Source organism: Aotus nancymaae, unplaced genomic scaffold, assembly GCF_030222135.1.
Source record: "Aotus nancymaae isolate 86718 unplaced genomic scaffold, 86718_ANA_hifiasm-v0.15.2.pri h1tg000015l_1, whole genome shotgun sequence".
Taxonomy (NCBI): Eukaryota; Metazoa; Chordata; class Mammalia; order Primates; family Aotidae; genus Aotus; species Aotus nancymaae.
Genome location: NW_026988427.1, coordinates 8,495,498 through 8,516,380, shown reverse-complemented (window position 1 = coordinate 8,516,380; position 20,883 = coordinate 8,495,498). Strand labels below are relative to the sequence as shown.

The 20,883-nt window shown below is 55.1% G+C and overlaps 2 protein-coding genes across 2 annotated transcripts in view; one reads left to right on the top strand and one right to left on the bottom strand.

Moving 5' to 3' along the window:
* UNC5A (unc-5 netrin receptor A) overlaps positions 1 to 1,227 on the top strand; it is a 66,143-nt gene extending 64,916 nt beyond the window's left edge. The window contains exon 15 of the mRNA XM_021673425.2: positions 47 to 1,227. Within this exon, the coding sequence (XP_021529100.2) occupies positions 47 to 212 (166 nt within the window). The 3' untranslated portion in view covers positions 213 to 1,227. The remainder of the gene's footprint in view (positions 1 to 46) is intronic.
* On the bottom strand, positions 1,198 to 20,883 carry HK3 (hexokinase 3). Its single transcript, XM_012437946.3, has 19 exons — positions 20,604 to 20,883; positions 17,129 to 17,250; positions 12,848 to 13,010; positions 12,497 to 12,651; positions 12,284 to 12,403; positions 12,096 to 12,191; positions 11,138 to 11,237; positions 10,874 to 11,057; positions 10,202 to 10,357; positions 9,825 to 10,058; positions 8,015 to 8,310; positions 7,764 to 7,900; positions 7,566 to 7,685; positions 4,332 to 4,427; positions 4,066 to 4,165; positions 2,273 to 2,456; positions 2,017 to 2,172; positions 1,630 to 1,863; positions 1,198 to 1,545 (listed from the first exon to the last, which is right to left on the bottom strand). The coding sequence occupies exons 1-19, from the start codon at positions 20,755 to 20,757 to the stop codon at positions 1,401 to 1,403; spliced, it is 2,952 nt and encodes a 983-aa protein (XP_012293369.1). The 5' UTR covers positions 20,758 to 20,883; the 3' UTR covers positions 1,198 to 1,400.

Sequence of the window (20,883 nt, the reverse complement as noted above, 5' to 3'; positions counted from 1 at the left end):
GGCTGGGGCCAGGCCAGGCTGCTGACGGCCCCCCTCCTCTCCGCAGCCATCTCAGCTTCTTTGCCTCCAAGCCCAGCCCCACAGCCATGATCCTCAACCTGTGGGAGGCGCGGCACTTCCCCAACGGCAACCTCAGCCAGCTGGCTGCAGCAGTGGCTGGACTGGGCCAGCCAGACGCTGGCCTCTTCACAGTGTCGGAGGCCGAGTGCTGAGGCCGGCCAGGTCCAACGCCTACACTCTCACCAGCTTTGGCACCCACCGGGGACAGGCAGAAGCCGGACAGGGGCCCTTCCCCACACCAGGGAGAGCTGCTTGGACAGGCCCCCTCCCGGCCAAAGTTGTCCCTTAACGCTGGTCCTTCAGACCCTGCCTGAACTCCCACCTCTCCATGGCCTGCCTGGCCAGGCTGGCACTGCCACCTGCTCACGTTCGGCCTCCGGGCCCAGGGTGGGCAGTGCCTAGAGCCTGGGCCGGGCCCAGCCCATCTGTGTGTGTGTGTGCGTGTGATGCTACCTCTCCTCCCGTCCCTCTCCAGGGGCCCCGCATACACACAGCCATGCACGCACACACTGGGCCTGAGCCAGGGCCCCGGAGCTCCTGCCTGAGCCGGACCTTATGCAAACATTTCTGTGCCTGCTGGGCAGGGGCACGTCTGAGGGGCCCGGCTCCAAGCCTCCAGGACCAAGGGCCACAGCTGGACAGGGGGTAGCCCCTGGATTCAGGCACACGACCACCACACGGGCACGTGCCACGCATGCCTCGTGTGCTCATCTCACAGGCATCCCCCTCCTGGGTCATGCAGACATCCCCCCCACCACACACACATCTCATGCTGTACACCTGAGGCTGCTCACATCTCACGCCCGGTGTCGGTGCACATTTGCCTCTCACGTGCTGCCCTCTCCACCCACCCAGGGACACCCCACGGCTCCTCCCTGCCCCTGCCCCTCCCCCAGCCTCGAGGTGCCCTGCCCGGCGGGGCCTGTGAATATGCAATGGGAGTCCCGGGCTGTACAATGGCGAGTGTGTGTGGCGTGGTGTGCCCGTCCCTAGGGCTGGCTGGTGCCCCACGCGGGGCCTGTCGTGCGAAGCTCGTGTCCTGACTTTGTCTTAAGTGCATTCACGCACTTACACTTGGCCTTATGTACACAGCCTTGCCCAGCCGCCGGGGCGCATAGGGATTTTATCGGACGTGAATGTAAATAAATTATATATATATATTGCTAACCTGAGTGCTACTTCTTTCGGGGAAAGCCAGGGAGCAAGGCCAAATGGCCACAGAGGGGTCACACGTGGGATGTCCAGGGAGTCTGGGTGGCTGGGCCTGGCTGGGAGACAGGCGGATTCCAGCCCGGGTCCAGCAAGGCTGGGGCTGAGACCTCCTCAGCCTGGAGACTTCCTCAGACACGAGTCGACTGTGCTAGGCGGCAGGCGACGGCAGTGACCAAAGCCGCACCTTTGCCGGACCCATCCTCTGACTGCAGGAACGTGACTGCACAGCGAGGGGCCAGCTCCCGCACCGTGGCCGCCACCAGGCTGGAGAAGCTGTGAGGGGAGGGCTGAGGTGAGCCCAGGCTGCCAGCCCCACCTGGCCACACCTCCCTCCCCAGCCCTCGCACCCAGACTCACTGCGGGTGCAGCTTGTACAGTGTTCCATCCACCCCCACGGACACCGCTAGCTCTTCCAGGCCCCGGTTCTCCCGGATTTTCTCCACCACGGCAGCTACACCCGCCCCACAGAGCTGGGCGGCCCGCTGGGACACGGCCTGGCAGACCTCTAGCACCATCAGGGTGTCGTCTGAGGTCAGGGGCAGCCCTAGGTCCTCTAGGATGGCTCGGACCTGCCGCAGGGCCAGGCTGTCGCTGGGGGCCAGGAAGGAAGAGAGCAGAGAGGCAGGTCATGACTCTTCCCACTTCATCCTCCAGAGCGGACCTCGACACCACCCAGGCCAGCAGTCCCCAACAGCGGACAGAAAGACTCCCTGGAGTAGGAGAGGCAACGTAGGCCTCAGGCACCTTTCGATCTCAGAGAGGAACTTGGTCTTGAAGATGTCCCTGGTCTGAAGGCGCTGGGTCTGCTGGCCCCGGAAAAGAACGCCAAGGCTGGTTAAATGTAAAAGGATGTGGCGGACGATCTCCCCCAGGTACATGCCGCTGATCATCTTTTCAAACCTGCGTGAACATGTGTGTGCACACACGGCAGAAGGCCCCACTGGCCACTGACCCCAGCACTGGTCACAGCCAGCCACCACCGTCTGGGCCCAGCCCACACCTCTGCTTGCCAGGGTTGATGGACGCCTGGTCCACACTTGCATCAAAGCAGGTGCTGAGCGTGTCCAGAGAGCCATCATCCCCAAAGGCACCCCACTCCATGTTGATGCACATGTGGCCTGAGTCCCCGGGCACGCCTGCCACATTCCGGAGCTCCTCCATGTAGCAGGCATTGGTGCCAGTTCCTGCAGAGAGGCCAGACAACGTAGAAGCCATTTGTGGATGCGGACAAGGACCCTCTAAGCACTTCCCATACCGAGATGGAAAATCCGGGCTCATTCTCTACCTCTCCATCTCCTCATGCTCACAGCCTGTCCCTAGACCTGGTCCTCCTTCCTTCCCGACATCCCTCGTGCAGACCCTGCTAGCTCCAAGCTCTGGGGACCTTCACTTCCTTTCCCACCAATGTCACCATCAGTGCAGCCACCATACCACCCCCAAGTGCTCCTACATTGCCTAGCCATCTTGTCATTCCCCTGGGAGACACGTGATGCCCCCTCCCCTTACCCCTATCTCTCTTCAGATGAGAGGTCGAAGCTCCCGGGCCAGTCCCTTAATCCAGCTAAGAAGTGCTAGGCCAGGAGCGGAGGACACAGAGAAAAATCAAAGATGAGGAGCCCCACCGTCTGGCCAGAGATCAGGCAATGAACAGCCAGCTCTGATGGAGCCTCTGTCCCCCCGTGGAAGCACCGAGGAGAGCATCATGGGAGCCCAGACCATGGGGCGAGTCTCTGCTAACAGGGTCAGGAAAGCAGAGAGGAAGTGACTGATGCCAAGAAGCACAGAAAGGAAAAGGCATTCAGGCAGAGGGCACACCCTGGATAAGGGTGTCTCCTTCTCCTGACACAGCTTCAGCTCCAGGCAGGTAGGCTCCTTGCTGGCCACACCTGAAGTTCCTCTGTCCAGCTGTGTATGCACACAGCAACCTGGGCACACCTCTCCCAAGTGCCTAACAGTGCCAGGTCCTGGAGTTCAAAAGCTCCCCACCAGGAGAGGCCACCACATGGCTCGTGTTGAGAGACCAGTGCCCAGGAGCTGTGGGATCCCTCCTCCCCGACAGAACCCAATCCTTTCTTTCGGAGCTTTCTTTTCAAATCCCGCTCATCCGGGACCCGTTCTTTTCTGATCTTGGCCTTGCTGCCCACATGTAAAATCAAGTCACTCTCTGACTGCCACGTGTTGTTCTGGGCTTAACCCTTACTGAGTGGTCAGTTCTGAGAAGGCAGAGATTTCCTCTTGTTTAATGTGTCTGTGGCTACAGAGTAGGTGCTTAATAAGGACAGAATCTTGGACTGTCTGAAGGACCCTCATTGCTCGTTGGTACCCTGCCCCCACCCAGCTCCAAATACCAGGTGTGTACCATGAGCCGGGGGCCATGCTAAACTTTGTCCCCTCCCATCTCATCTTCATGATGCCTTGAGACAGGCATTGCTGTTCTTATCTGTATCTTAGAGATGCGGACACTGGGGCTCTGATGACTTGCCCAAGGTCACACAGGTGGAAACACACAAAGCTAGTATTTCCCCCAAATCTGTACAACTCCAAAGCTCAGATTCATTTATTAGATGGGCAAACTGAGGTCCAAAGGGCTTAAACGACCATGACTCAGTCACTGAGCTGGACTAAACACCCAAGCTCCAGACTGCCAGCCCAAGAGATTGTTCCAGAGCCCCATTGGGTCAGATAGGAGCAATCCCACATCCCCAACGCCAAGGAAACATCTAACCAGAGGAATCAACAGAAGACAGCAAATTGCCAAGCAGTAGGGGCACGAAAGGGCAGGGCCCTCCTCACCAACAATGAGGCCTATCTCGCAACGGGGGTCCTCATAGCCACAGGACATCATGGTCCCCACCGTGTCATTGACAATAGCAACCACATTCAGCTCCACTGCCTGCACACAAAAGGATGCTGCTAGTTGCTGGGCAACACGGTTGTCACAGCAACCAGAACTGGACCAAGAGGTCTCTACTGCAGAGGGCTCCCCCCTCAAAGTAGGAGACTCTGCTCCCCTCAAGGCCTGCCACACCCCACAAAGCACTCCTAGAACAGGCTTCTACCTGTCTGCGCGTGATGGCTTCCCGCAACAGACTCACGACATCTTGGCCCTCGCAGTCTGATGCGTTGAAACCCTTGGTCCAGTTCAGGAGGATGCCCTGGGGTGGGACAGAGAGGAAGTGGTAGGAAGCTGGAGGCCCTTTCAGGCTCACTCTGCCTCCCCAAAGCCTGCATCCATCACAAGCCTATGACTTCCACCCTCCCCAAGCACGATTCCTTGCCTACTTTGCTGTATGGTTGAAGGCCTTGCCCTCTGCCTGCTCCCTGCTCCCCAGGAGGCTTTTGGTGTGAAAAACCTATTAATAACCATCTAACCTACATTTTCCATTATTAGTTCCAGAATGCCCAGACGGTCAGAGAGTCTGGCCATTTTAAGACATTTGCCCAGAAGGAATGGCCCTTTGTAATTGGGTTAGGAATGAACAGAGCTGGTAAAGGGAGTGCTGTGTGTGAGACAGGGGAGGACAGAGAAGGCTCAGAGGCCCAGATGGCAGATCCCGCCTTTCAGAAAGAACGCCAAGTTACTCGAGAGGAAAGAATTCTCGGCTTCAGGGATAGAGCCCTGTCAATGGGCGAGTCACTCTTGTGTTCCAAATACAGACTGGGGAGGAATGGAGCAGTCAGAACCCAGGCCCCTGGGCGGGGCGGAGGTGGAGTGCCTGTATTGTGAGAAAATGGACACAGAACTTAGTGGCATAGGCTTGACTGTACCTGGAAGGGAGTCTTTTTTCAGTGTGTGTCCTGTGAGGGAGGGGGCGGGGGAGCAGGAATTCGTCTACAGCTGTTGGAAGAAAATTACTGCTCTGCTCAGAGGAGAAGCACAGAGGGTAGGTCTGGAAATCTTTGGGGCAGAAGATTTTAGAAACAGTCGGCCGGGCGCGGTGGCTCAAGCCTGTAATCCCAGCACTTTGGGAGGCCGAGGCGGGTGGATCACGAGGTCAAGAGATCGAGACCATCCTGGTCAACATGGTGAAACCCCGTCTCTACTAATACAAAAAATTAGCTGGGCATGGTGGCGCGTGCCTGTAATCCCAGCTACTTGGGAGGCTGAGGCAGGAGAATTGCTTGAACCCATGAGGCAGAGGTTGCGGTGAGCCGAGATCGCACCATTGCACTCCAGCCTGGGTAACAAAGAGCGAAACTCCGTTTCAAAAAAAAAAAAAAAGAAAAGAAAAAGAAATAGTAACCCATGGCCAGATGCAGTGGCTCACGCCTGTGATCCCAGCACTTTGGGGGGCCGAGGCAGGAGAATCACGAGGTCAGGAATTCAAGACCAGCCTGGCCAACATGGTGAAACTCCGTCTCTACTAAAAATACAAAAATTAGCCAGGCGTGGTGGTGGGTGCCTGTAATCCCAGCTACTTGGGAGGCTGAGGCAGAAGAATTGCTTGAACCCATGAGGCAGAGGTTGCAGTGAGCCAAGATCATGCCTCTGCACTCCACCCCAGGCGACAGTGCGAGACTCTGTCTCAAAAAAAAGAAATAGTAATCAACATTTCCCTCCAATAATATGTCCTATTATCCCTTTTGTTTTCATTGTTCCAGGCTCGTTGTCTCAAAAACAGAAAGCAGAGAATGTGATAGAATGAGAGAAATAACCCATTTGAGAGAGACCAGACGATGAGTAATAGCCCCTGTGTGGGCCGTTCTTCCTAGTATGGGGAAGGGGAGGCGAAGGGGGAAGTCAGACCCAGGTCGTTCATGGCTTCCTGAGACAGGTGTCCTGTGCCCTCCCCTCTGGGCTAAATCCCTACTCAGAAGAGATCTGAGAACAGAGGAGGCCTCTACCCTCCTTCCCCAGGTAATGCCCAGGAAGGTGTCAAGACTCAAGAGACGAAGTGGCAGAGGAAAGTACCCAGAGAGCAGGGGCTGGGGCATCTCCCTGAGTTCCCCACACATCTGCAAATTCTGCACAGCAAAGGCTGCTGCAGAGCCAAGGGGACCCCTGGGGAAGGCAATCCCCACACTGGTTAAGTTTTCACCCCTGAAAAGAATGTGGACCTAACACAGAAAATTAAGTTCAGTTTCAGAAAAGTAATAAGACTATGTTTCTTGCCCCCTCTGGATTTGCACACTGAATCACACCTGCTTCTCACACCTTACAAGGAATAATCGAAAGGACTGAGCAGGTTTAGCCTGGAGCGGAGGAGCCCAGCAGCCAGAACGTGGTCCACTGCACCATCCAAAGGACCACCACGTAAGAGAGCAGAGAAAGAGCTGCATATCAGGCCGGGCACAGTGGCTCACGCCTGTTATCCCAGCACTTTGGGAAGCTGAGGTGGGCGGATCACCTGAGGTCAGGATTTCGAGACCAGCCTGACTAACATGGTGAAACCCTGTCTCTACTAAAAATACAAAAATTAGCCAGGCATGGTGGCATGTGCCTGTAGTCCCAGCTACTTGGGAGGCTGAGGCAGGAGGATTGCTTGAACCTGGGAGGTGGAGGCTGCAGTGAGTGAGCCAAGGTCACATCGCTGCACTCCAGCCTGGGCAAGAGAGCAAGACTCCATCTCAAAAAGGAGAACCAAGAAGAAGAGTTGCATATCAGAGAGAGGTCAGAGCAGGAGTAGGGATGGAGGCTGGCTGGAGTAGGTGGGATGAAGCTTTTCAGTGACCACTGGTGTCTAAGAATGCAACCATTGCCTTCAGGGGCAGTGAGCTCTTCGGCAAGAGGCTTTCAAGCAGAAGTTGGGTATGTTGAGAGGGACATTCCTGGGGGTTTGGACCAGAGGCCTGGGAGGTATTGTTTCTGTGAGGCGGCTTCAGGTGTGTGCATTGAGAAGTCCCTCATCCTTGTGTAAGGACAAGCTAAAGTGTGTGCTGAGTAGGGATGTGTGTCTCGGCCTGTGCCTGGCATTCTGCCACCCAGTCAGGCACCCAACACCAAGCCAGGCACTGAGAAGGAAACAAACAAAGGAGGAGAGAGGGCAAAAAACTCCCAAGCGACCTCAAGCCCCTGCTAGACAGGAACAAACGCTGGTTCCCGCAGGACCCCGAGGCCCATATACCAATGCTACGGCTAAAATGGACAATCTGTCCTCTGATCAGCCCCAATCTAGGCCAGACCTGCTCCCGAATGCCTCAGGCCCTAACTCTGGCCAAACCATGTCTGGAGAAACTGAGGCTGTATGCAGGCCCAGCCCAACAGTACTGCCCCCTACCCAGCCTTTTTCCCAGCCTCCTGCCCACTCCATGAAGAATGCCCTTGGCGATCACTTCTCTTGGTCCGCCCTCACCTGATCCAGGCCAAGCTGCCTACATGGGAAGGAGAAGGTAAAACCCAGGGGGAGGCTCTGCCCACTCAGGCCCTGCTTCTGCTGGAAGTCCACGATGCAGTCCACAATGTGGTCAAAGAGCTGTGGGGAAGGACAGGTCAGTGGTAGGCACTGCTCAGCCCTCCCCACCTCTGACATCAAGGCTCAGGCTGTGGGTACCTGCTGCCCAGAGCCCTGGGCCACACTCTCAGGGATGGAGTAGATCTGACTGGTGATCTGCACACATGTGGTCACACGTACCAGGAGGACACGGAAGTTTGTGCCCCCAAGGTCCAGAGCCAGGAAATCCCCTCGCTCTGTGGAGCAGAGACCCTCAGTGCTAGGACAGGCCTTGTGGCTCCAGCCCAGCACACACTGTGACCCCCAGGAGCCCATATTTCTGTCCCATACTACTCAGGCCAGGTCCTTACCGCTGCCATCAGGCGTGGCCCGGACGTAAGTGGGCAGCATGCGGAGGGAGGAGGCCTCCCCTCGGAGCCCCTTGGCCATGGCCTCCCGCATCTGTGCCTGAACTGCTGCCAGTTGATCGTGGTTCAACCGGAATGGGGCCAGGGTCTCTTCCAGCAGGCGCCGGTGGGCGGCCAGGCGAGCAGCCACGGCAGTCACCATCGCTACTCCCCGGCCACCCCCATCCGCAGAGGGGATGAAGGAGACATCGCACTCCGGGGCCAGGAGCATCACTGTCCCCTGCAGAATGCTGCAAAACCTACAGATACACACAGGTGCACTGGCTTGGCCTGGGACCCCCAGATACACACAGGTGCACGCAGCTGGGCCCTGGACCCCCAGATACACACAGGTGCACTGGCTTGGCCCGGGACCCCCAGATACACACAGGTGCACTGGCTTGGCCCTGGACCCCCAGATACACACAGGTGCACTGGCTGGGCCCTGGACCCCCAGATACACACAGGTGCACTGGCTGGGCCCTGGACCCCCAGATACACACAGGTGCACGCAGCTGGGCCCTGGACCCCCAGATACACACAGGTGCACTGGCTTGGCCCTGGACCCCCAGATACACACAGGTGCATGCAGCTTGGCCCTGGACCCCCAGATACACACAGGTGCACGCAGCTTGGCCCTGGACCCCCAGATACACACAGGTGTACCTGGCTTGGCCCTGGACCCCCAGATACACACAGGTGCACGCAGCTTGGCCCTGGACCCCCAGATACACACAGGTGTACTGGCTTGGCCCGGGACCCCCAGATACACATGGGTGCACACAGCTGGGCCCTGGACCCCCAGATACACACAGGTGCACTGGCTTGGCCCTGGACCCCCAGATACACACAGGTGCACGCAGCTTGGCCCTGGACCCCCAGATACACACAGGTGCACGCAGCTGGGCCCTGGACTCCCAGATACACACAGGTGTACCTGGCTTGGCCCGGGACCCCCAGATACACACAGGTGCACGCAGCTTGGCCCTGGACCCCAGATACACACAGGTGTACTGGCTTGGCCCGGGACCCCCAGATACACACAGGTGCACGCAGCTGGGCCCTGGACCCCCAGATACACACAGGTGTACCTGGCTTGGCCCTGGACCCCCAGATACACACAGGTGCACGCAGCTTGGCCCTGGACCCCCAGATACACACAGGTGCACGCAGCTGGGCCCTGGACCCCCAGATACACACAGGTGCTCGCAGCTGGGCCCTGGACCCCCAGATACACACAGGTGCACGCAGCTTGGCCCTGGACCCCCAGATACACACAGGTGCACGCAGCTGGGCCCGGGACCCCTGGGGCCTGCTAAAGCCCACGGCCTATCACTTTTTTTTTTTTTAATCTTTTTAGATACCAGGTCTCGCTCTGTCACCCAGGCTAGAGTGCTACAGTGTGAACATGGCTCACTGCAACCTCTAACTCTGAGGCTCAAATGATCCTCCACCTTAGCCCCAAAATGTTGGAATTACAGGCATGCACCACCATGACCAGCCTCCCCTATCACTTCACTTCAATTCTAAATCTGTTCTGTGCGCCAACCATATGCCCCAATGTCCCCATGACCTCCACCCTTGCACATACAAAGGGAAGCATCTTTTCTCTCCTTGAATGTCTTCTGGCCTCCCATAGCTCAGCCTGGCCCTCTCTCTCCCTGAGTGCCCTTCATGTCCACTGACTCACACACGTGATCCCAGAGTGCCCTCTGGGTGTGTATCACACACGTGTTCATGCCACCTGCTCATACGGACCATGTTTCCACAATACCTGGGGTGCCGCTCACACACTCGGCCTCCAGTGGCCACAGCGACCTGGAGTGTTTGTTGCTCACGGCTGTGCTGGAGGCGGGAGAGAACAGCGGCCAGGGCGGCAGCGCAGAGCTGGGCAGCCCGCGTGCACACAGTCGCACACACGCGCTGCACGAGCTCAACATCCGAAGCCTCAGGGCTCAGGCCCAAGTCCTGCAGGATAGTGTGGACACGGGCTGCCCCAGCAGAGGGGCTGGAGAGGACAGGGAGCTGGTTTGGGGCTCAGCCCAGAAGCTCTCCATCCCACTAAAGCCCCATGGCTACCTTGGGGACAGAGAATCCTCCCCTTCCCCCAAGCCAAGAATACCCCACTAAGCCGCTGGCTCCCCAACTCACTCCTCCATCTCAGCCACGTGCTCCAGGAGGATGCTGCCTTGGCTCAGCAGGGCAGGGGAGGGGCAGCCACGGAAGAGGACCCCACGTCGGGTCAAGTGAGCCAGCACCAGCCGCACCAGCTCACCCAGGTACAGGCCCCCAATCATCTTCTCAAACCTGCAGGTGGGAAGGGCGGCTAGATGAAGCCTTTTCTAAGCCCTCAGTCTACCTGGCTCTACCTCCAAGAGTTCCCAAAGGAGGATTATTTTCTTGGAAGCCCCCAAACTAGAGGCTCCAGAAGCAACAAATGGTCTCCCAGAGGACAGGTGGGTGTATGCCCGGACACCACTGCCCCCTCTGACGTAGGTTACATTCAGAAGCCTCCTGGAGAGGAAGCAGGACCCAAAACAAGGCAGAGAGCACTTTGCTCAGCCACCTCCAACCCTCGACCCCCAGCCTGTCAGGGCAGGCCAAAGTCAGGAATAGGGAGAGCCAAGGGTTGACAATTCTGGGTTCTAGAATTTTGTGCCCTTCCTTCTTTGTATCTGGCCAGGGCACCCAGGTTGCTCCCTGGAGACCCTCAGAGTGACAGGGAGGGGCCTAAGGGCCTGAGAACAGGGGCAGAAGGGGTTGGGAGCAGAGCAGTCATAGACAGGGCCTGGAACCAAAGGTCAGGGCCCCCTGCCAGGCCACCTCTGAGCACCAGGATTCAGGGACTCGTGGTCCAGGGTGTGGTCAAAGGTGGTCAGCACTGGCCCCAGTGCCCCATCATCGCTGAAGGAGCCCCACTCGACGCTGACACAGACGCGGCCCCGGTCTTCATCCAGCACTGCCACGTGCCGCGCCTCCTCCATGTAACACACGTTGGTACCCGTGTCTGGCAGGGACAACCCTGTCAGGGCCTGCCCGACAGGCAGCGCACCCTCCACCCATCATCACAAATGGTCTGTGGCTCACCTACAACAAGCCCAACCTCACACGGCCTGGCCCCCAGCTCACAGCCCATCAGAGTGCCCACAGTGTCGTTCACCACGGCAACCACGTCGATGTTGTAGGCCTGGATGACGGAGAGGGCAGAGGTCAAGGCTGGCCTGAGTGGCCAGAGCAGAGAGCCCGGGGGATGGGCAGGGCTGGGGCCCTGGCTCTGAAGGAGACACACAGAGTCCATGAAACGCATGTCTGCATGCCCCACTCACTTATGCCACAGATGCTTTGGGCTCCCACCTTATAGGAGCTTTTCCTTCAATCGCACTTTGTCTCTCCGTAACCCCCACCTCAGGCCCCAGGTCACAGTGATGTCCACCTCAGCAGCTCCCAGGACCAGGATGAGTTTCCTGAGGCTAAGCGCCTCCTTGAAGGCTGCGCCTTGCCAGCCTCACTGTCATCCTGCCTGGCTCCCTAAGCCCATTCCTCCCAGCACTGGCTTCTCGCCACAGGGGCTTAGTCCAGACGGATCAGCCTCTCTCCAGCACTCAGACTCCTGTGTGTGGCCTTCTCTGAGACTAGATCTTCCGCCCCAGTCCCAGCCTAAGTACCAGGCAAACTCCTCCTTCAAGTCCCTGATCAAACAGCCAGCGCTTCCTCCTTAGCGCTCCCAGAGCTGTCCGCACACACCTCCTCCACACGGACAACCTTTTATTAGAACGCTTCCCTCTAGACTGTGAAAACCTTGAGGAGAAGGTCAGTCTGTTCACGTCTGTTTGCCGAGGGTCCTGAGCATTTATTTGACCTTTCTCAGCCTCAGTGTTTTTTAACCTATACAATGGGAATGGTAGCGTCATGTACCTGAGGTTAAACTGGATGAAGGATGTGAAGAGGAGAGGAAACCAGCTCTCCCAGAAGCCCAGACCCAACACATGTGTGCCAGGCCCAGGCCAACACGGGCAGCCGTCCTGTCACCCCTCCCTCCACTCACCCCCTGCCTCTGAATGGCATCTCTCAGCAGCTGGACCACATCCTGGCCTTCCACACCACTGCACCTAAAACCTTTGGTCCAGGAAATGAGGGTGCTCTGGAGGCAGAGAAGCTGGGTTACTCCTCTGACGGCTTTCATGGGGCTACAGCCACCCTCCATCCATGGTCCCCATGCCCACTCCACCTCACCCTGTCCAAGCCTGTCTGGTGACAAGGGAAAGAGAAGCTGAAGCCAAGCTGCAGACCTTGTTTGCTCACAGGCTGAGCATCCAGGAACTCAGACAGGCAGCGGGCAGCAAAGTCAAAGAGCTGTAAGACAGGCGAGGGTTCAGCCTTGCCCATCTGAGCGCCAGCCACCCAGCCAGACCCCCAGACCCCAGAGGCTGGGCAGTGAGTGCTTACCTGCTGGCCAGCACCCAGCATCACGTCTTGGGGGATCACAAACTCCTGGCTCCTGGGCTCCACCCTATGCCCCTCAATGCCAGTTAGAGTCACCCACAAAACACGCAGTGAGGCCCCTGTGGCCCCCAACTCCAGCACCACGAAGTCTCCTTGCTCTGGAGGGCAAGCAGGTCACAGAAAGGCATGCAGCTGGCAAGACCAGAGCCCTCTGCCCACTCCCCAAATTCCTAAAGGCTGCAAAGTCTGGTCAAGGGGCCACAGAGATGGGGAACAGGGATAAGGAACATTTCCCTCCCTTAGATCAGTACCCTCTTCCAGGCCTGGCCACGCATCTCAGTCTGTGCTACCCACCAGTGCCATGCGGGGTGGACCCCACATATGTAGGCAGCATCCGGACCGCAGGGACAGGGCTGGCCTGTCCCCTCAGTGCCTGCTCCATGGAACCCAGGAGGCTGGCTTGGATCTGCTGCAGCTGTGCCACCGTCACCTTGAACTGCTGCAGGCAGTCCTGCACCTGGGGACAAACAGGCCAACCTCTGGGAGGAGCACTGCCGGGCTGGCCAGACTCCCCAGCCCCAACCAAGGCAGAGGCCTGCCCTGCCCAGCCCGCTCGTTGGCTCTTCACACACCCTGGCTCTCTTGCCGACAGCCTGCATCCAGCTCTGGCATCCTCAGAAGGCTCGTCCTGGAAAGAAAACCCACCTTCTTCCTCCTGCCCCATAACCTTACAGCTCCTTCTCAACTCCCTACATCCTCTACCCCACCCCTCTTCTTTGAATTCAGGGTTTGGCTTGAATTCCTGCCGTACCAGGAATGATTGCTCTCTGGTTCCCGAGGACCCACAGCAAGAGTCTCTCAGTGAGTTGTTGAGTGAACGAGAGAATAAACAAATGCACAAACAAACCTCGAGTGTTTCCCTCTCCTAACCCACTCTCAGACTCTGCAAAAGCCCAGCTCAAAAGCATTTGGAGACCACGCTGCAGAGGATGGTCCTTTCTTCAGTCGGTCATCCTTCCTGAAATATTGCTCAGGCCCTCACTCCACACTCAGCTCTATTCTAAGCACCATACACACTTAACCAACCAAGTCCTGCTCAGATTCCAGGGTGGAAGACAGAAATTAAGCACAGGAGCACACAATTTGGTTCCAGTAGTGATGGTGACTATTAAAGGGGGGAACAGGTAGGAAATTAGAGAGTGACCAGGGTAGAAAGAGGTATTTTTAGACTCAAAGAGGGTTTCTCTGACGAGGTGACCTAAATGTAGAAAGGGAACAAGCCATTTGAAGATCCAGGGGAAGAGCAAGGGGATGGATTTGGGGAAGACAGATCTGGGAGTGGATCAGAGTCTGAAGGGGCAGGGGAGAAGGCAGGGAAGACAGAGGCTGGGACACTCCAGGCTCTCACTCCACCAGAAGCCCAGTAGCTTAAGAGCCCCAGGGACCTCACTCCTGTGTGCCAAAAACCTCCCCTAGGCGACCCTCTCGCTCATCCTTCAAAGAAGCCCCAACAGCCTCCCTGGATTCATTAGAGGGTCACAGCCCAGCAACTCCATCCTCCTCAGGCTTAGACTTTCCAAAGCCCCCACCTCCTGTCACACAGGAGTTCCATTTCAATGACCTGTTGCCCCCAACTGGACCTTTATCTGTGAAATAATAACCAGGCACCTGGATCATGAGGCCCCTCCAGGGAGGAGAGGCTAGGAGGAGAGTCTGCCAGTTGAGGGAGATAAGGACAACTCAGCCCCATCTCCTGCTTTAGGAAAAGAATGGGAAACAGATCCCTAAGGAGGCAAATAATCCCAACTAGGGTGCCAGATGTCCAGTTACGTGTTCACCTTACAGCACACGCTTCCAGCAGCCATGCATGCTAGGACTGCCCATGCCCACTCTACCTCACTCTGAGACTCTCTGGTGACAAGGGAAAGAGAAGCTGAAGCCAAGCTTCAGACGTTTGCTCACAGCCTGCACATCCAGGAACTCAGGCAGTGGGCAGCGAAGTCAAAGAGCTGCAGGACAGGCGGAGTCTCAGCCTTGCCCCTCTGAGCACCAGCCACCCAAATGTTAGAAACGTGGAGATGGAGGCTCAGAGAGGGCAGGTCTGCCTGGCCAAGCAGCTCTGAAGGGGTAGGGCAGAATTTGAACCCAGATCTGTCTGACTGCAGAGATGTTTCCACATCAATGTGAAGCTTTATACAAACTAGCAAGTTCCCTTGAAGAGAACTCAAGGCTGATGAAAGTTGCTGGAAAGAAACCCCAGACGATCTAGCTTGAGAAAACTTACACCCGAACCCTCGCACTCCCGTTTTCTGGCTCTGCGATCCCAGGAAAGTCATACCTCTCTCTGAGCCTCAGTCACTTCTTTGTGGAAAACTGAGAAAATAATAGTACTTGGAATTCCCCCAATGCCAGGGACTATGTCTTGCTCAAGGCTGTATCTCAGGGCCACGAGGAGCACTAGCTGGAAGCAGGATTTGTTGATCGGATGGTCGTGGTGGCATAAGAATTAAAGGCTATAATGTATGTGAAAGTGCAAAGGCCATTAGGATGGGAGGGGCGTTTTCGTATTGCTTAATGAAAACAGTAGCGTCATGGACAAGTCAATGGCTTGGGTAAATTGTTTTTCTTCCTTTTCCTCTTGGGCACATTGAGATGTTCAGGAGGAGAGACTAGGAGACAGCAGAACTGCAGGAAAGACAGAAGGACCTCCCTGGCAGATCCTGGTGAGGCGCACACAAGCCAGGAGAAGCTATTGGAGCCACTCCTGACATCCCAGGAAGAGCTGGGAGAAAGGCATCAGAGAGCATGTGAAGTCCAGTGTGGTTTCAACACTGGCTCTTGTCACCAACTTGCTGGCCTAGGCCTATCACCTCACTTCTCTGAGCAAGTGACCCCTCTATCTAGCAGGAACAATAGTACCCACTTCTCAGAGATGCCATGAGGACTGAGAAGACAGCAACCCTGAAATGGAGGAACAGTGTTACAAGCAGGAGATGCCCAGCGGAACACGGGTTCCCTTTCCTCAGAGCACGAAGCACAACCAGCCTGAGGCGCCTGACTCCATACCCTCTCTATGACAAAGAGAAACCTGGGCGAAGGCGTTGGGAAGGGCCTCTGAGATAGGGCTGGGAACCGGCCACACATGGTTAACTAACCTTTTCTCAACCTAAGGCTGTGGTAAGGGGAGAACAGGGTAAGGCCCGTGCTGCTGAGTGGGGAGCCCGGGACCGAGAGAAATTTGGTGTCCCTGTGAAGTCCCCCAAAGCCAAAGGGAATTCTTTCAACTGCAGGTATATATGATGGACCCAGCAGGGCAGATGTGAGCCTGCACAGGAGTGTCCTCAGGGAGGGGCAGGAAGTGAGGGAGGAGATGGCGGCAGGCCCTAGAGCAAGTACTGGCCGGGCAGGCACTATGGCGCAGTCACTGCTCACTTCTGAGGCTCGGCTGTGGCTGTCGGTTGGACATAGGAGAACTGTCTGCAGCAGGGTCTGGGGTACAGGCTGGACAAGGGGGAAGTGGGAGCATGAAATGCAGCAAGGGGTAACGCCGCCACAATCTGGGCAACAAGCCTAGTCAAGTGGATGACAGAACACGCCAGAAAACTAAAGAAACTGCAGAGAATGACTCAAAAACACTTCAGTGGGCACCTCCTCTATGCAAGTTCTTTTTTTTTTTTGAAATGGAGTTTCACTCTTGTTGCCCAGACTGGAGTGCAGTGGCACAACCTCGGCTCACTGCAACCTCTGCCTCCTGGGTTCAAGTGATTCTCCTGTCTCAGCCTCCCGAGTAGCTGAGATTACAGGCACCTGTCACCACATCTGGCTAATTTTTGTATTTTTAGTAGATACGGGGTTTCACCATGTTGGCCAGGCTGGTCTTGAACTCCTGACCTCAGGTGATGCATCTGCCTTGGCCTCCCAAAGTGCTGGGATTACAGGCGTGACCCACTGCACCCAGCCACATGAAAGTCCTTTATCTCCATTAGCCTTCGTGGGTGGGGAGTGTTAGACTTTATTTTACGGATTAGGAAACAGAGACTAAGAGATATGAAATGGCTTACACAAGGGTTTCCTGCAAAAGGGTGTGGTATGTGACAGCTTCTAAATCTTGGTCAAGATGACAGAAAAAGGAGAAACTCGCATCTGAGCAAGCCTTAGGCATGAGTTTGGCACTAAAATCATCTGTGTGCCTGACCGTAGTGGCTACATTGAGGAAGACATGCAGGAGGAACTGAAGTGGGAAAGAAAAGGTCTCAAGAACACAGGTTTTGACCAGAGAACCCTGGGAAGGTCCACTCTAGACTGTGTCAACCCAGTTGGGGCAGGAGCGGCACCTGTGTGTCAGGTGGCAAAAGTGGTATGTTTGGAGCTGAAACACCTCAGCTCAAGCTCCTGCCATGTCTTAAACTCAAGTCATATCACTTCTTTCTGCCCCTTTTCATCACTATTAGTAACATGATCATCTCAACCTTGCAGTTGTTTGGAAAGGAGATTGTTACCATCTCAGATATGAAAAGCTTTGTAAAGTGGAAAGGGGCTGCGTGGGCGAGAGCCCAGGGCCCTGTGGCAGCTTTAGTCACGCTGCCCTTGACAGCCTTGAACAAGCATGGAACAGGGACCCAGTGCTGAACTTACCAGCTCTGAGCTGTCTGAGGGCCGGGGCAAGCCCTCCTCAGGGCAACTCAGGGCTTCTTCCCCCTGCTGCAACCCTTCAGACCCAATGGAGTCCATGAACTTCCACAGTGGAGGCTGGCCACCTATGGGAGAAAAGGGACAACCTGGGTCAACCACTTACTCTATAGGTCCTAGGAGTCTGTAACCCAGAACAACTTCCTTTCTTCTGAAGGGGACCAGGGAGGAAGTTGGGGGCAGAATTCAGAACCTCTGACCATCAAAGATCCTGTAGCAGTCAATCAGAAGGCCCTCGTTTTTCAGAAGCACGCATAACGAAAGAGCACCGGAAAGGCTGATTTCAGTCCAAATGCCATTCATTAATTCTCTCAATTCATTCACATTCACTAGTTCCTGATGCCTGCTATGCTGGATGTTGCGATACAGATGAAGCAGACCTAGGCCCTGCCCTCAGGGACCTCATAGTCTCATCAACAATCACAGTATGATTAGCACAGGCAGTGGGAGAGATGGCCACAGGCAGTAGATGGACATGCTGCTGTGCTTGGGCAGTCAGGGACGTGCTAGCAGCTTGGAACAAAGAAAGAACCAAAGATCTGACAGAGAAGCAGGCCGGCTGGATAGAGACAGCCATTATCCCAGGCTAAGACACATGAATTTTCATCCTGAAGGCAACAGGGTTCATGGACAGGGGTGGGGGTTCTACTAGTGACATGACCTTGGGCAGGTCATTTATGACTTCTTTGAATTTCAGTTTCCATCTGTAAAACAGGAAGAAATAATATCTACCCTCACAAGGCTGTTGTGAGCACTAAATAGAGTAACACCTGGGGAAGTGCTTTATGAAATGTGATGTACAACATAAACATCAGGTGGGCGTTGACGGGCAGTGATGCAGAGCAGAAAGAGGCTGGTGCTCAGAGGTGGGGACCCGGCTCTTCACAAGGCAGGGGGAGCACAACTCTCAACCTCGAGGTTTAATCTTCATCTGCGAAATGGAACCAACATATATCAAAGGGCTTTGTGGTGCATATGAGATAATGAAAGCAAAAGAACTTGGCTGGGCACCGTGGCTCACGCCTGTAATTCCAGTACTTTGGGAGGCCGAGATGGGTGGATCACCTGAGGTCAGGAGTTCAAGACCAGCCTGGCCAACATGACAAAACCCCATCTCTACTAAAAATATAAAAATTAGTCGGGTGTGATGGTGGGCACCTGTAATCCTAGCTCCTTAGGAGGCTGAGACAGGAGACTCACTTGAACCCAGGAGGCAGAGGTTGCAGTGAGTAGTTTGGGAGCCACTACACCCCAGCCTGGGTGACAGAGCAAGACTCCATCTCAAAAAAAAAAAAACTTGCTTAGATGTGCATTCAGATTTACGTAGCTGAATCTGAACCGAAACTCTATGAGTCTCAATTTCCTCTTCTAACATGGCAAGCTAAGTTCTTGTGAGGATTAAAGGAGTTAATGGTCCTCTGCACACTGTGAAGAACTGTAGAAATGTCAGATATTTGCTCATCTGAGCAGGAGGTGGTATTGCCGTTCAGTAGTCCCAAGGGAGCCCTCCGTGATTCGGGTGCCCTTTAGGGGTGGAGGAAAAGGGACACACAGCGGAGGGCCCAATATGGGAAGAGACATCTGTCCACGGAATCACTTCATCTCTCTTCCTTCCAACAGCAAAACTTCTGGAAATCTAGTACCTTCCCACCCCAGCAATCCCCTCCTCACCTTCTCCCATTACTCTCACTAATTTGCCCTCCACTAGACTCCTAACTGCCCAATCCCGAGCCTTTTCCTCAGTCCCCACCTTTACTGCCCTCTCTCAGACATGCAAATCCACTAGTCATTCTCTTTGCTGCAAAATTCTCCCTGTCCTTGGCTTTCACAGCCAATCTCTCCTAGGTCTCCTTCCTGAGTCTCTCATAGTCTTCATCAGTAACTTATCTTCCTTTAGACAACGGGGTTCTCAAGTTTCTGGTCATGCCCTCCCTCTACACTCCCTTTATCTCACCCATTCCCAAGGTTTCATTGATAGCTATATTAGGGCTCCCAAATCTACCTTTGGCTTGAGCCAAATCCAAAATCCCAATGGTCTGTTAGACATCACTAACTGGATGGTGGAGAAACTCCTCAAATTCAACAAAGCCACATTCATTTTTCCATCGGTTTTCCCCCACAAAGCTCTTCTGTTCTCCTTGACTGGAGGCATCGCAGTGTGCTCACTCACACACCCATTCAGGTTGCCTGTGCACATCCTGACCCTAAACTCCTCTATGCAATTGGATCTCAGGCTAAGAGTTCTCTTTTGCGTCCCCTCCTCCCCATTCCCACAGCCACTGTACCAGATCATCCAGCCTGATTATTACAACAGCTTCCTGATACCTCTGCTTCTAGTTTCTTCACCTCCTTACCACACCTAAACTGATCACCTCTGCATTCATGGCCAGTACAGAGTCTGGCATATGTGCTAAGGTACCTTTCTAAAACTGGAAGCAAGGGGAGTGGGGAGTTCTCCTATTTCATAAAGCAACAAATCAGCTTCTGATAAATCTCCCCCAAACCACACCTACCTATGCTCTTTCCAAATCCATCAGACAGAGATGTGAAATGCTTGTTCTATGCTACGGGTCTATTTCAAGGATAAAATAAAGTAACTGGGGCAGTTACCTTTGAAAAGAAAGAAGGGCTACACACATGGCCTTCTCCTTTCAAGGCCTAGGTAGCTCATTCATTCATTCACTCACTCATTCATTCCCTCATCCATTGAATATTTATTCAGCATTTTTACATGACAGAATCTGTGAAGTAACCCCCAAGTAGCCTTAATATGTATATGGTAGGTACATGTATTCAGCTCTGTCTCTTCCAACTGGGATTCCTTGTGGGGAGGGACGTGTCTCCTTCACTGCAGTATCCCCAGAGCCCAGCCTAGGGTCTGCACATGTTTGAGTAAGGGACCCTTGGCTTTCCTTAGCTGAATGGGCTACCTGAAGTGAGTTTTCCTTCTGAAAAGTACCCCTGGGACCTCTGCTGATGTTGGGAGCTGCCATCAAGAACCAGCTGGCAAGCTGGGTGCAGTGGCTCACACCTGTAATCCCAGCAATTTGGGAGGCTGAGGCGGGCAGATTACTTGAGCCCAGGAATTTGAGACAAGCCTGGGCAACATGCCAAAACCCCATCTCTCCAAAATAAAAAATAAAAAAATTAGCTGGGTGTGGTGGTGTACGCCTGTAGTCTCAGCTACTGGGAGACTGAGACAGGAGGATCACTCGAGCCCAGGAGGTTGAGGCTACAGCAAGCCCTGACTGTGCCACTGCACTCCAGTCTGGGTGACAGAGAGAGACTCCGTCTGAAAAACAAATTAAGAGAACCAGCTGGCTTAATCTTTCCAGTGTCCATTTCCCCTCGTGTGAGCCAAACAGGAGGGGTGGGGACAAGGCAGCTGCGGAAGGAACAGGCAGTAGACAGAGGCGCTTACCTGGAACACACAGAAGCTGCCACTCTCCTCGGGTCTGAGCTCTTGTCTGGCAATGTGAGGCACCCCAATGTACCCAAAAGTGACACTCAGGGGTGACCCGAGTTGTAATATCCTCAAACCCCACCCTTTTCCTCCACCACCACTTACTAAACATCAGTTAATTCAGGAAGCTGTACTTCCTTCTAAGCCTGCCCTAAGAGTAGCCCAGGCTAGGCAAGGCTGTGGTGAAAACTTGCAAGATGACCACAGCGAAGTCGAGCCTTGGTCTGAGTCTAAGATT

Excerpts from the sequence above, each read along its gene's own strand:
- HK3 (XM_012437946.3), bottom strand. The coding sequence starts at position 20,757 with ATGTTTAGTAAGTGGTGGTGGAGGAAAAGGGTGGGGTTTGAGGATATT. Across the intron at positions 13,011-17,128 it reads CCTCAGACAGCTCAGAGCTG|GTGCAGGACTGCCTGCAGCA; the intron begins GTAAGTTCAGCA and ends GTTTGTCCCCAG. Across the intron at positions 8,311-9,824 it reads GTGTGTGAGCGGCACCCCAG|GTTTTGCAGCATTCTGCAGG; the intron begins GTATTGTGGAAA and ends GTGTATCTGTAG.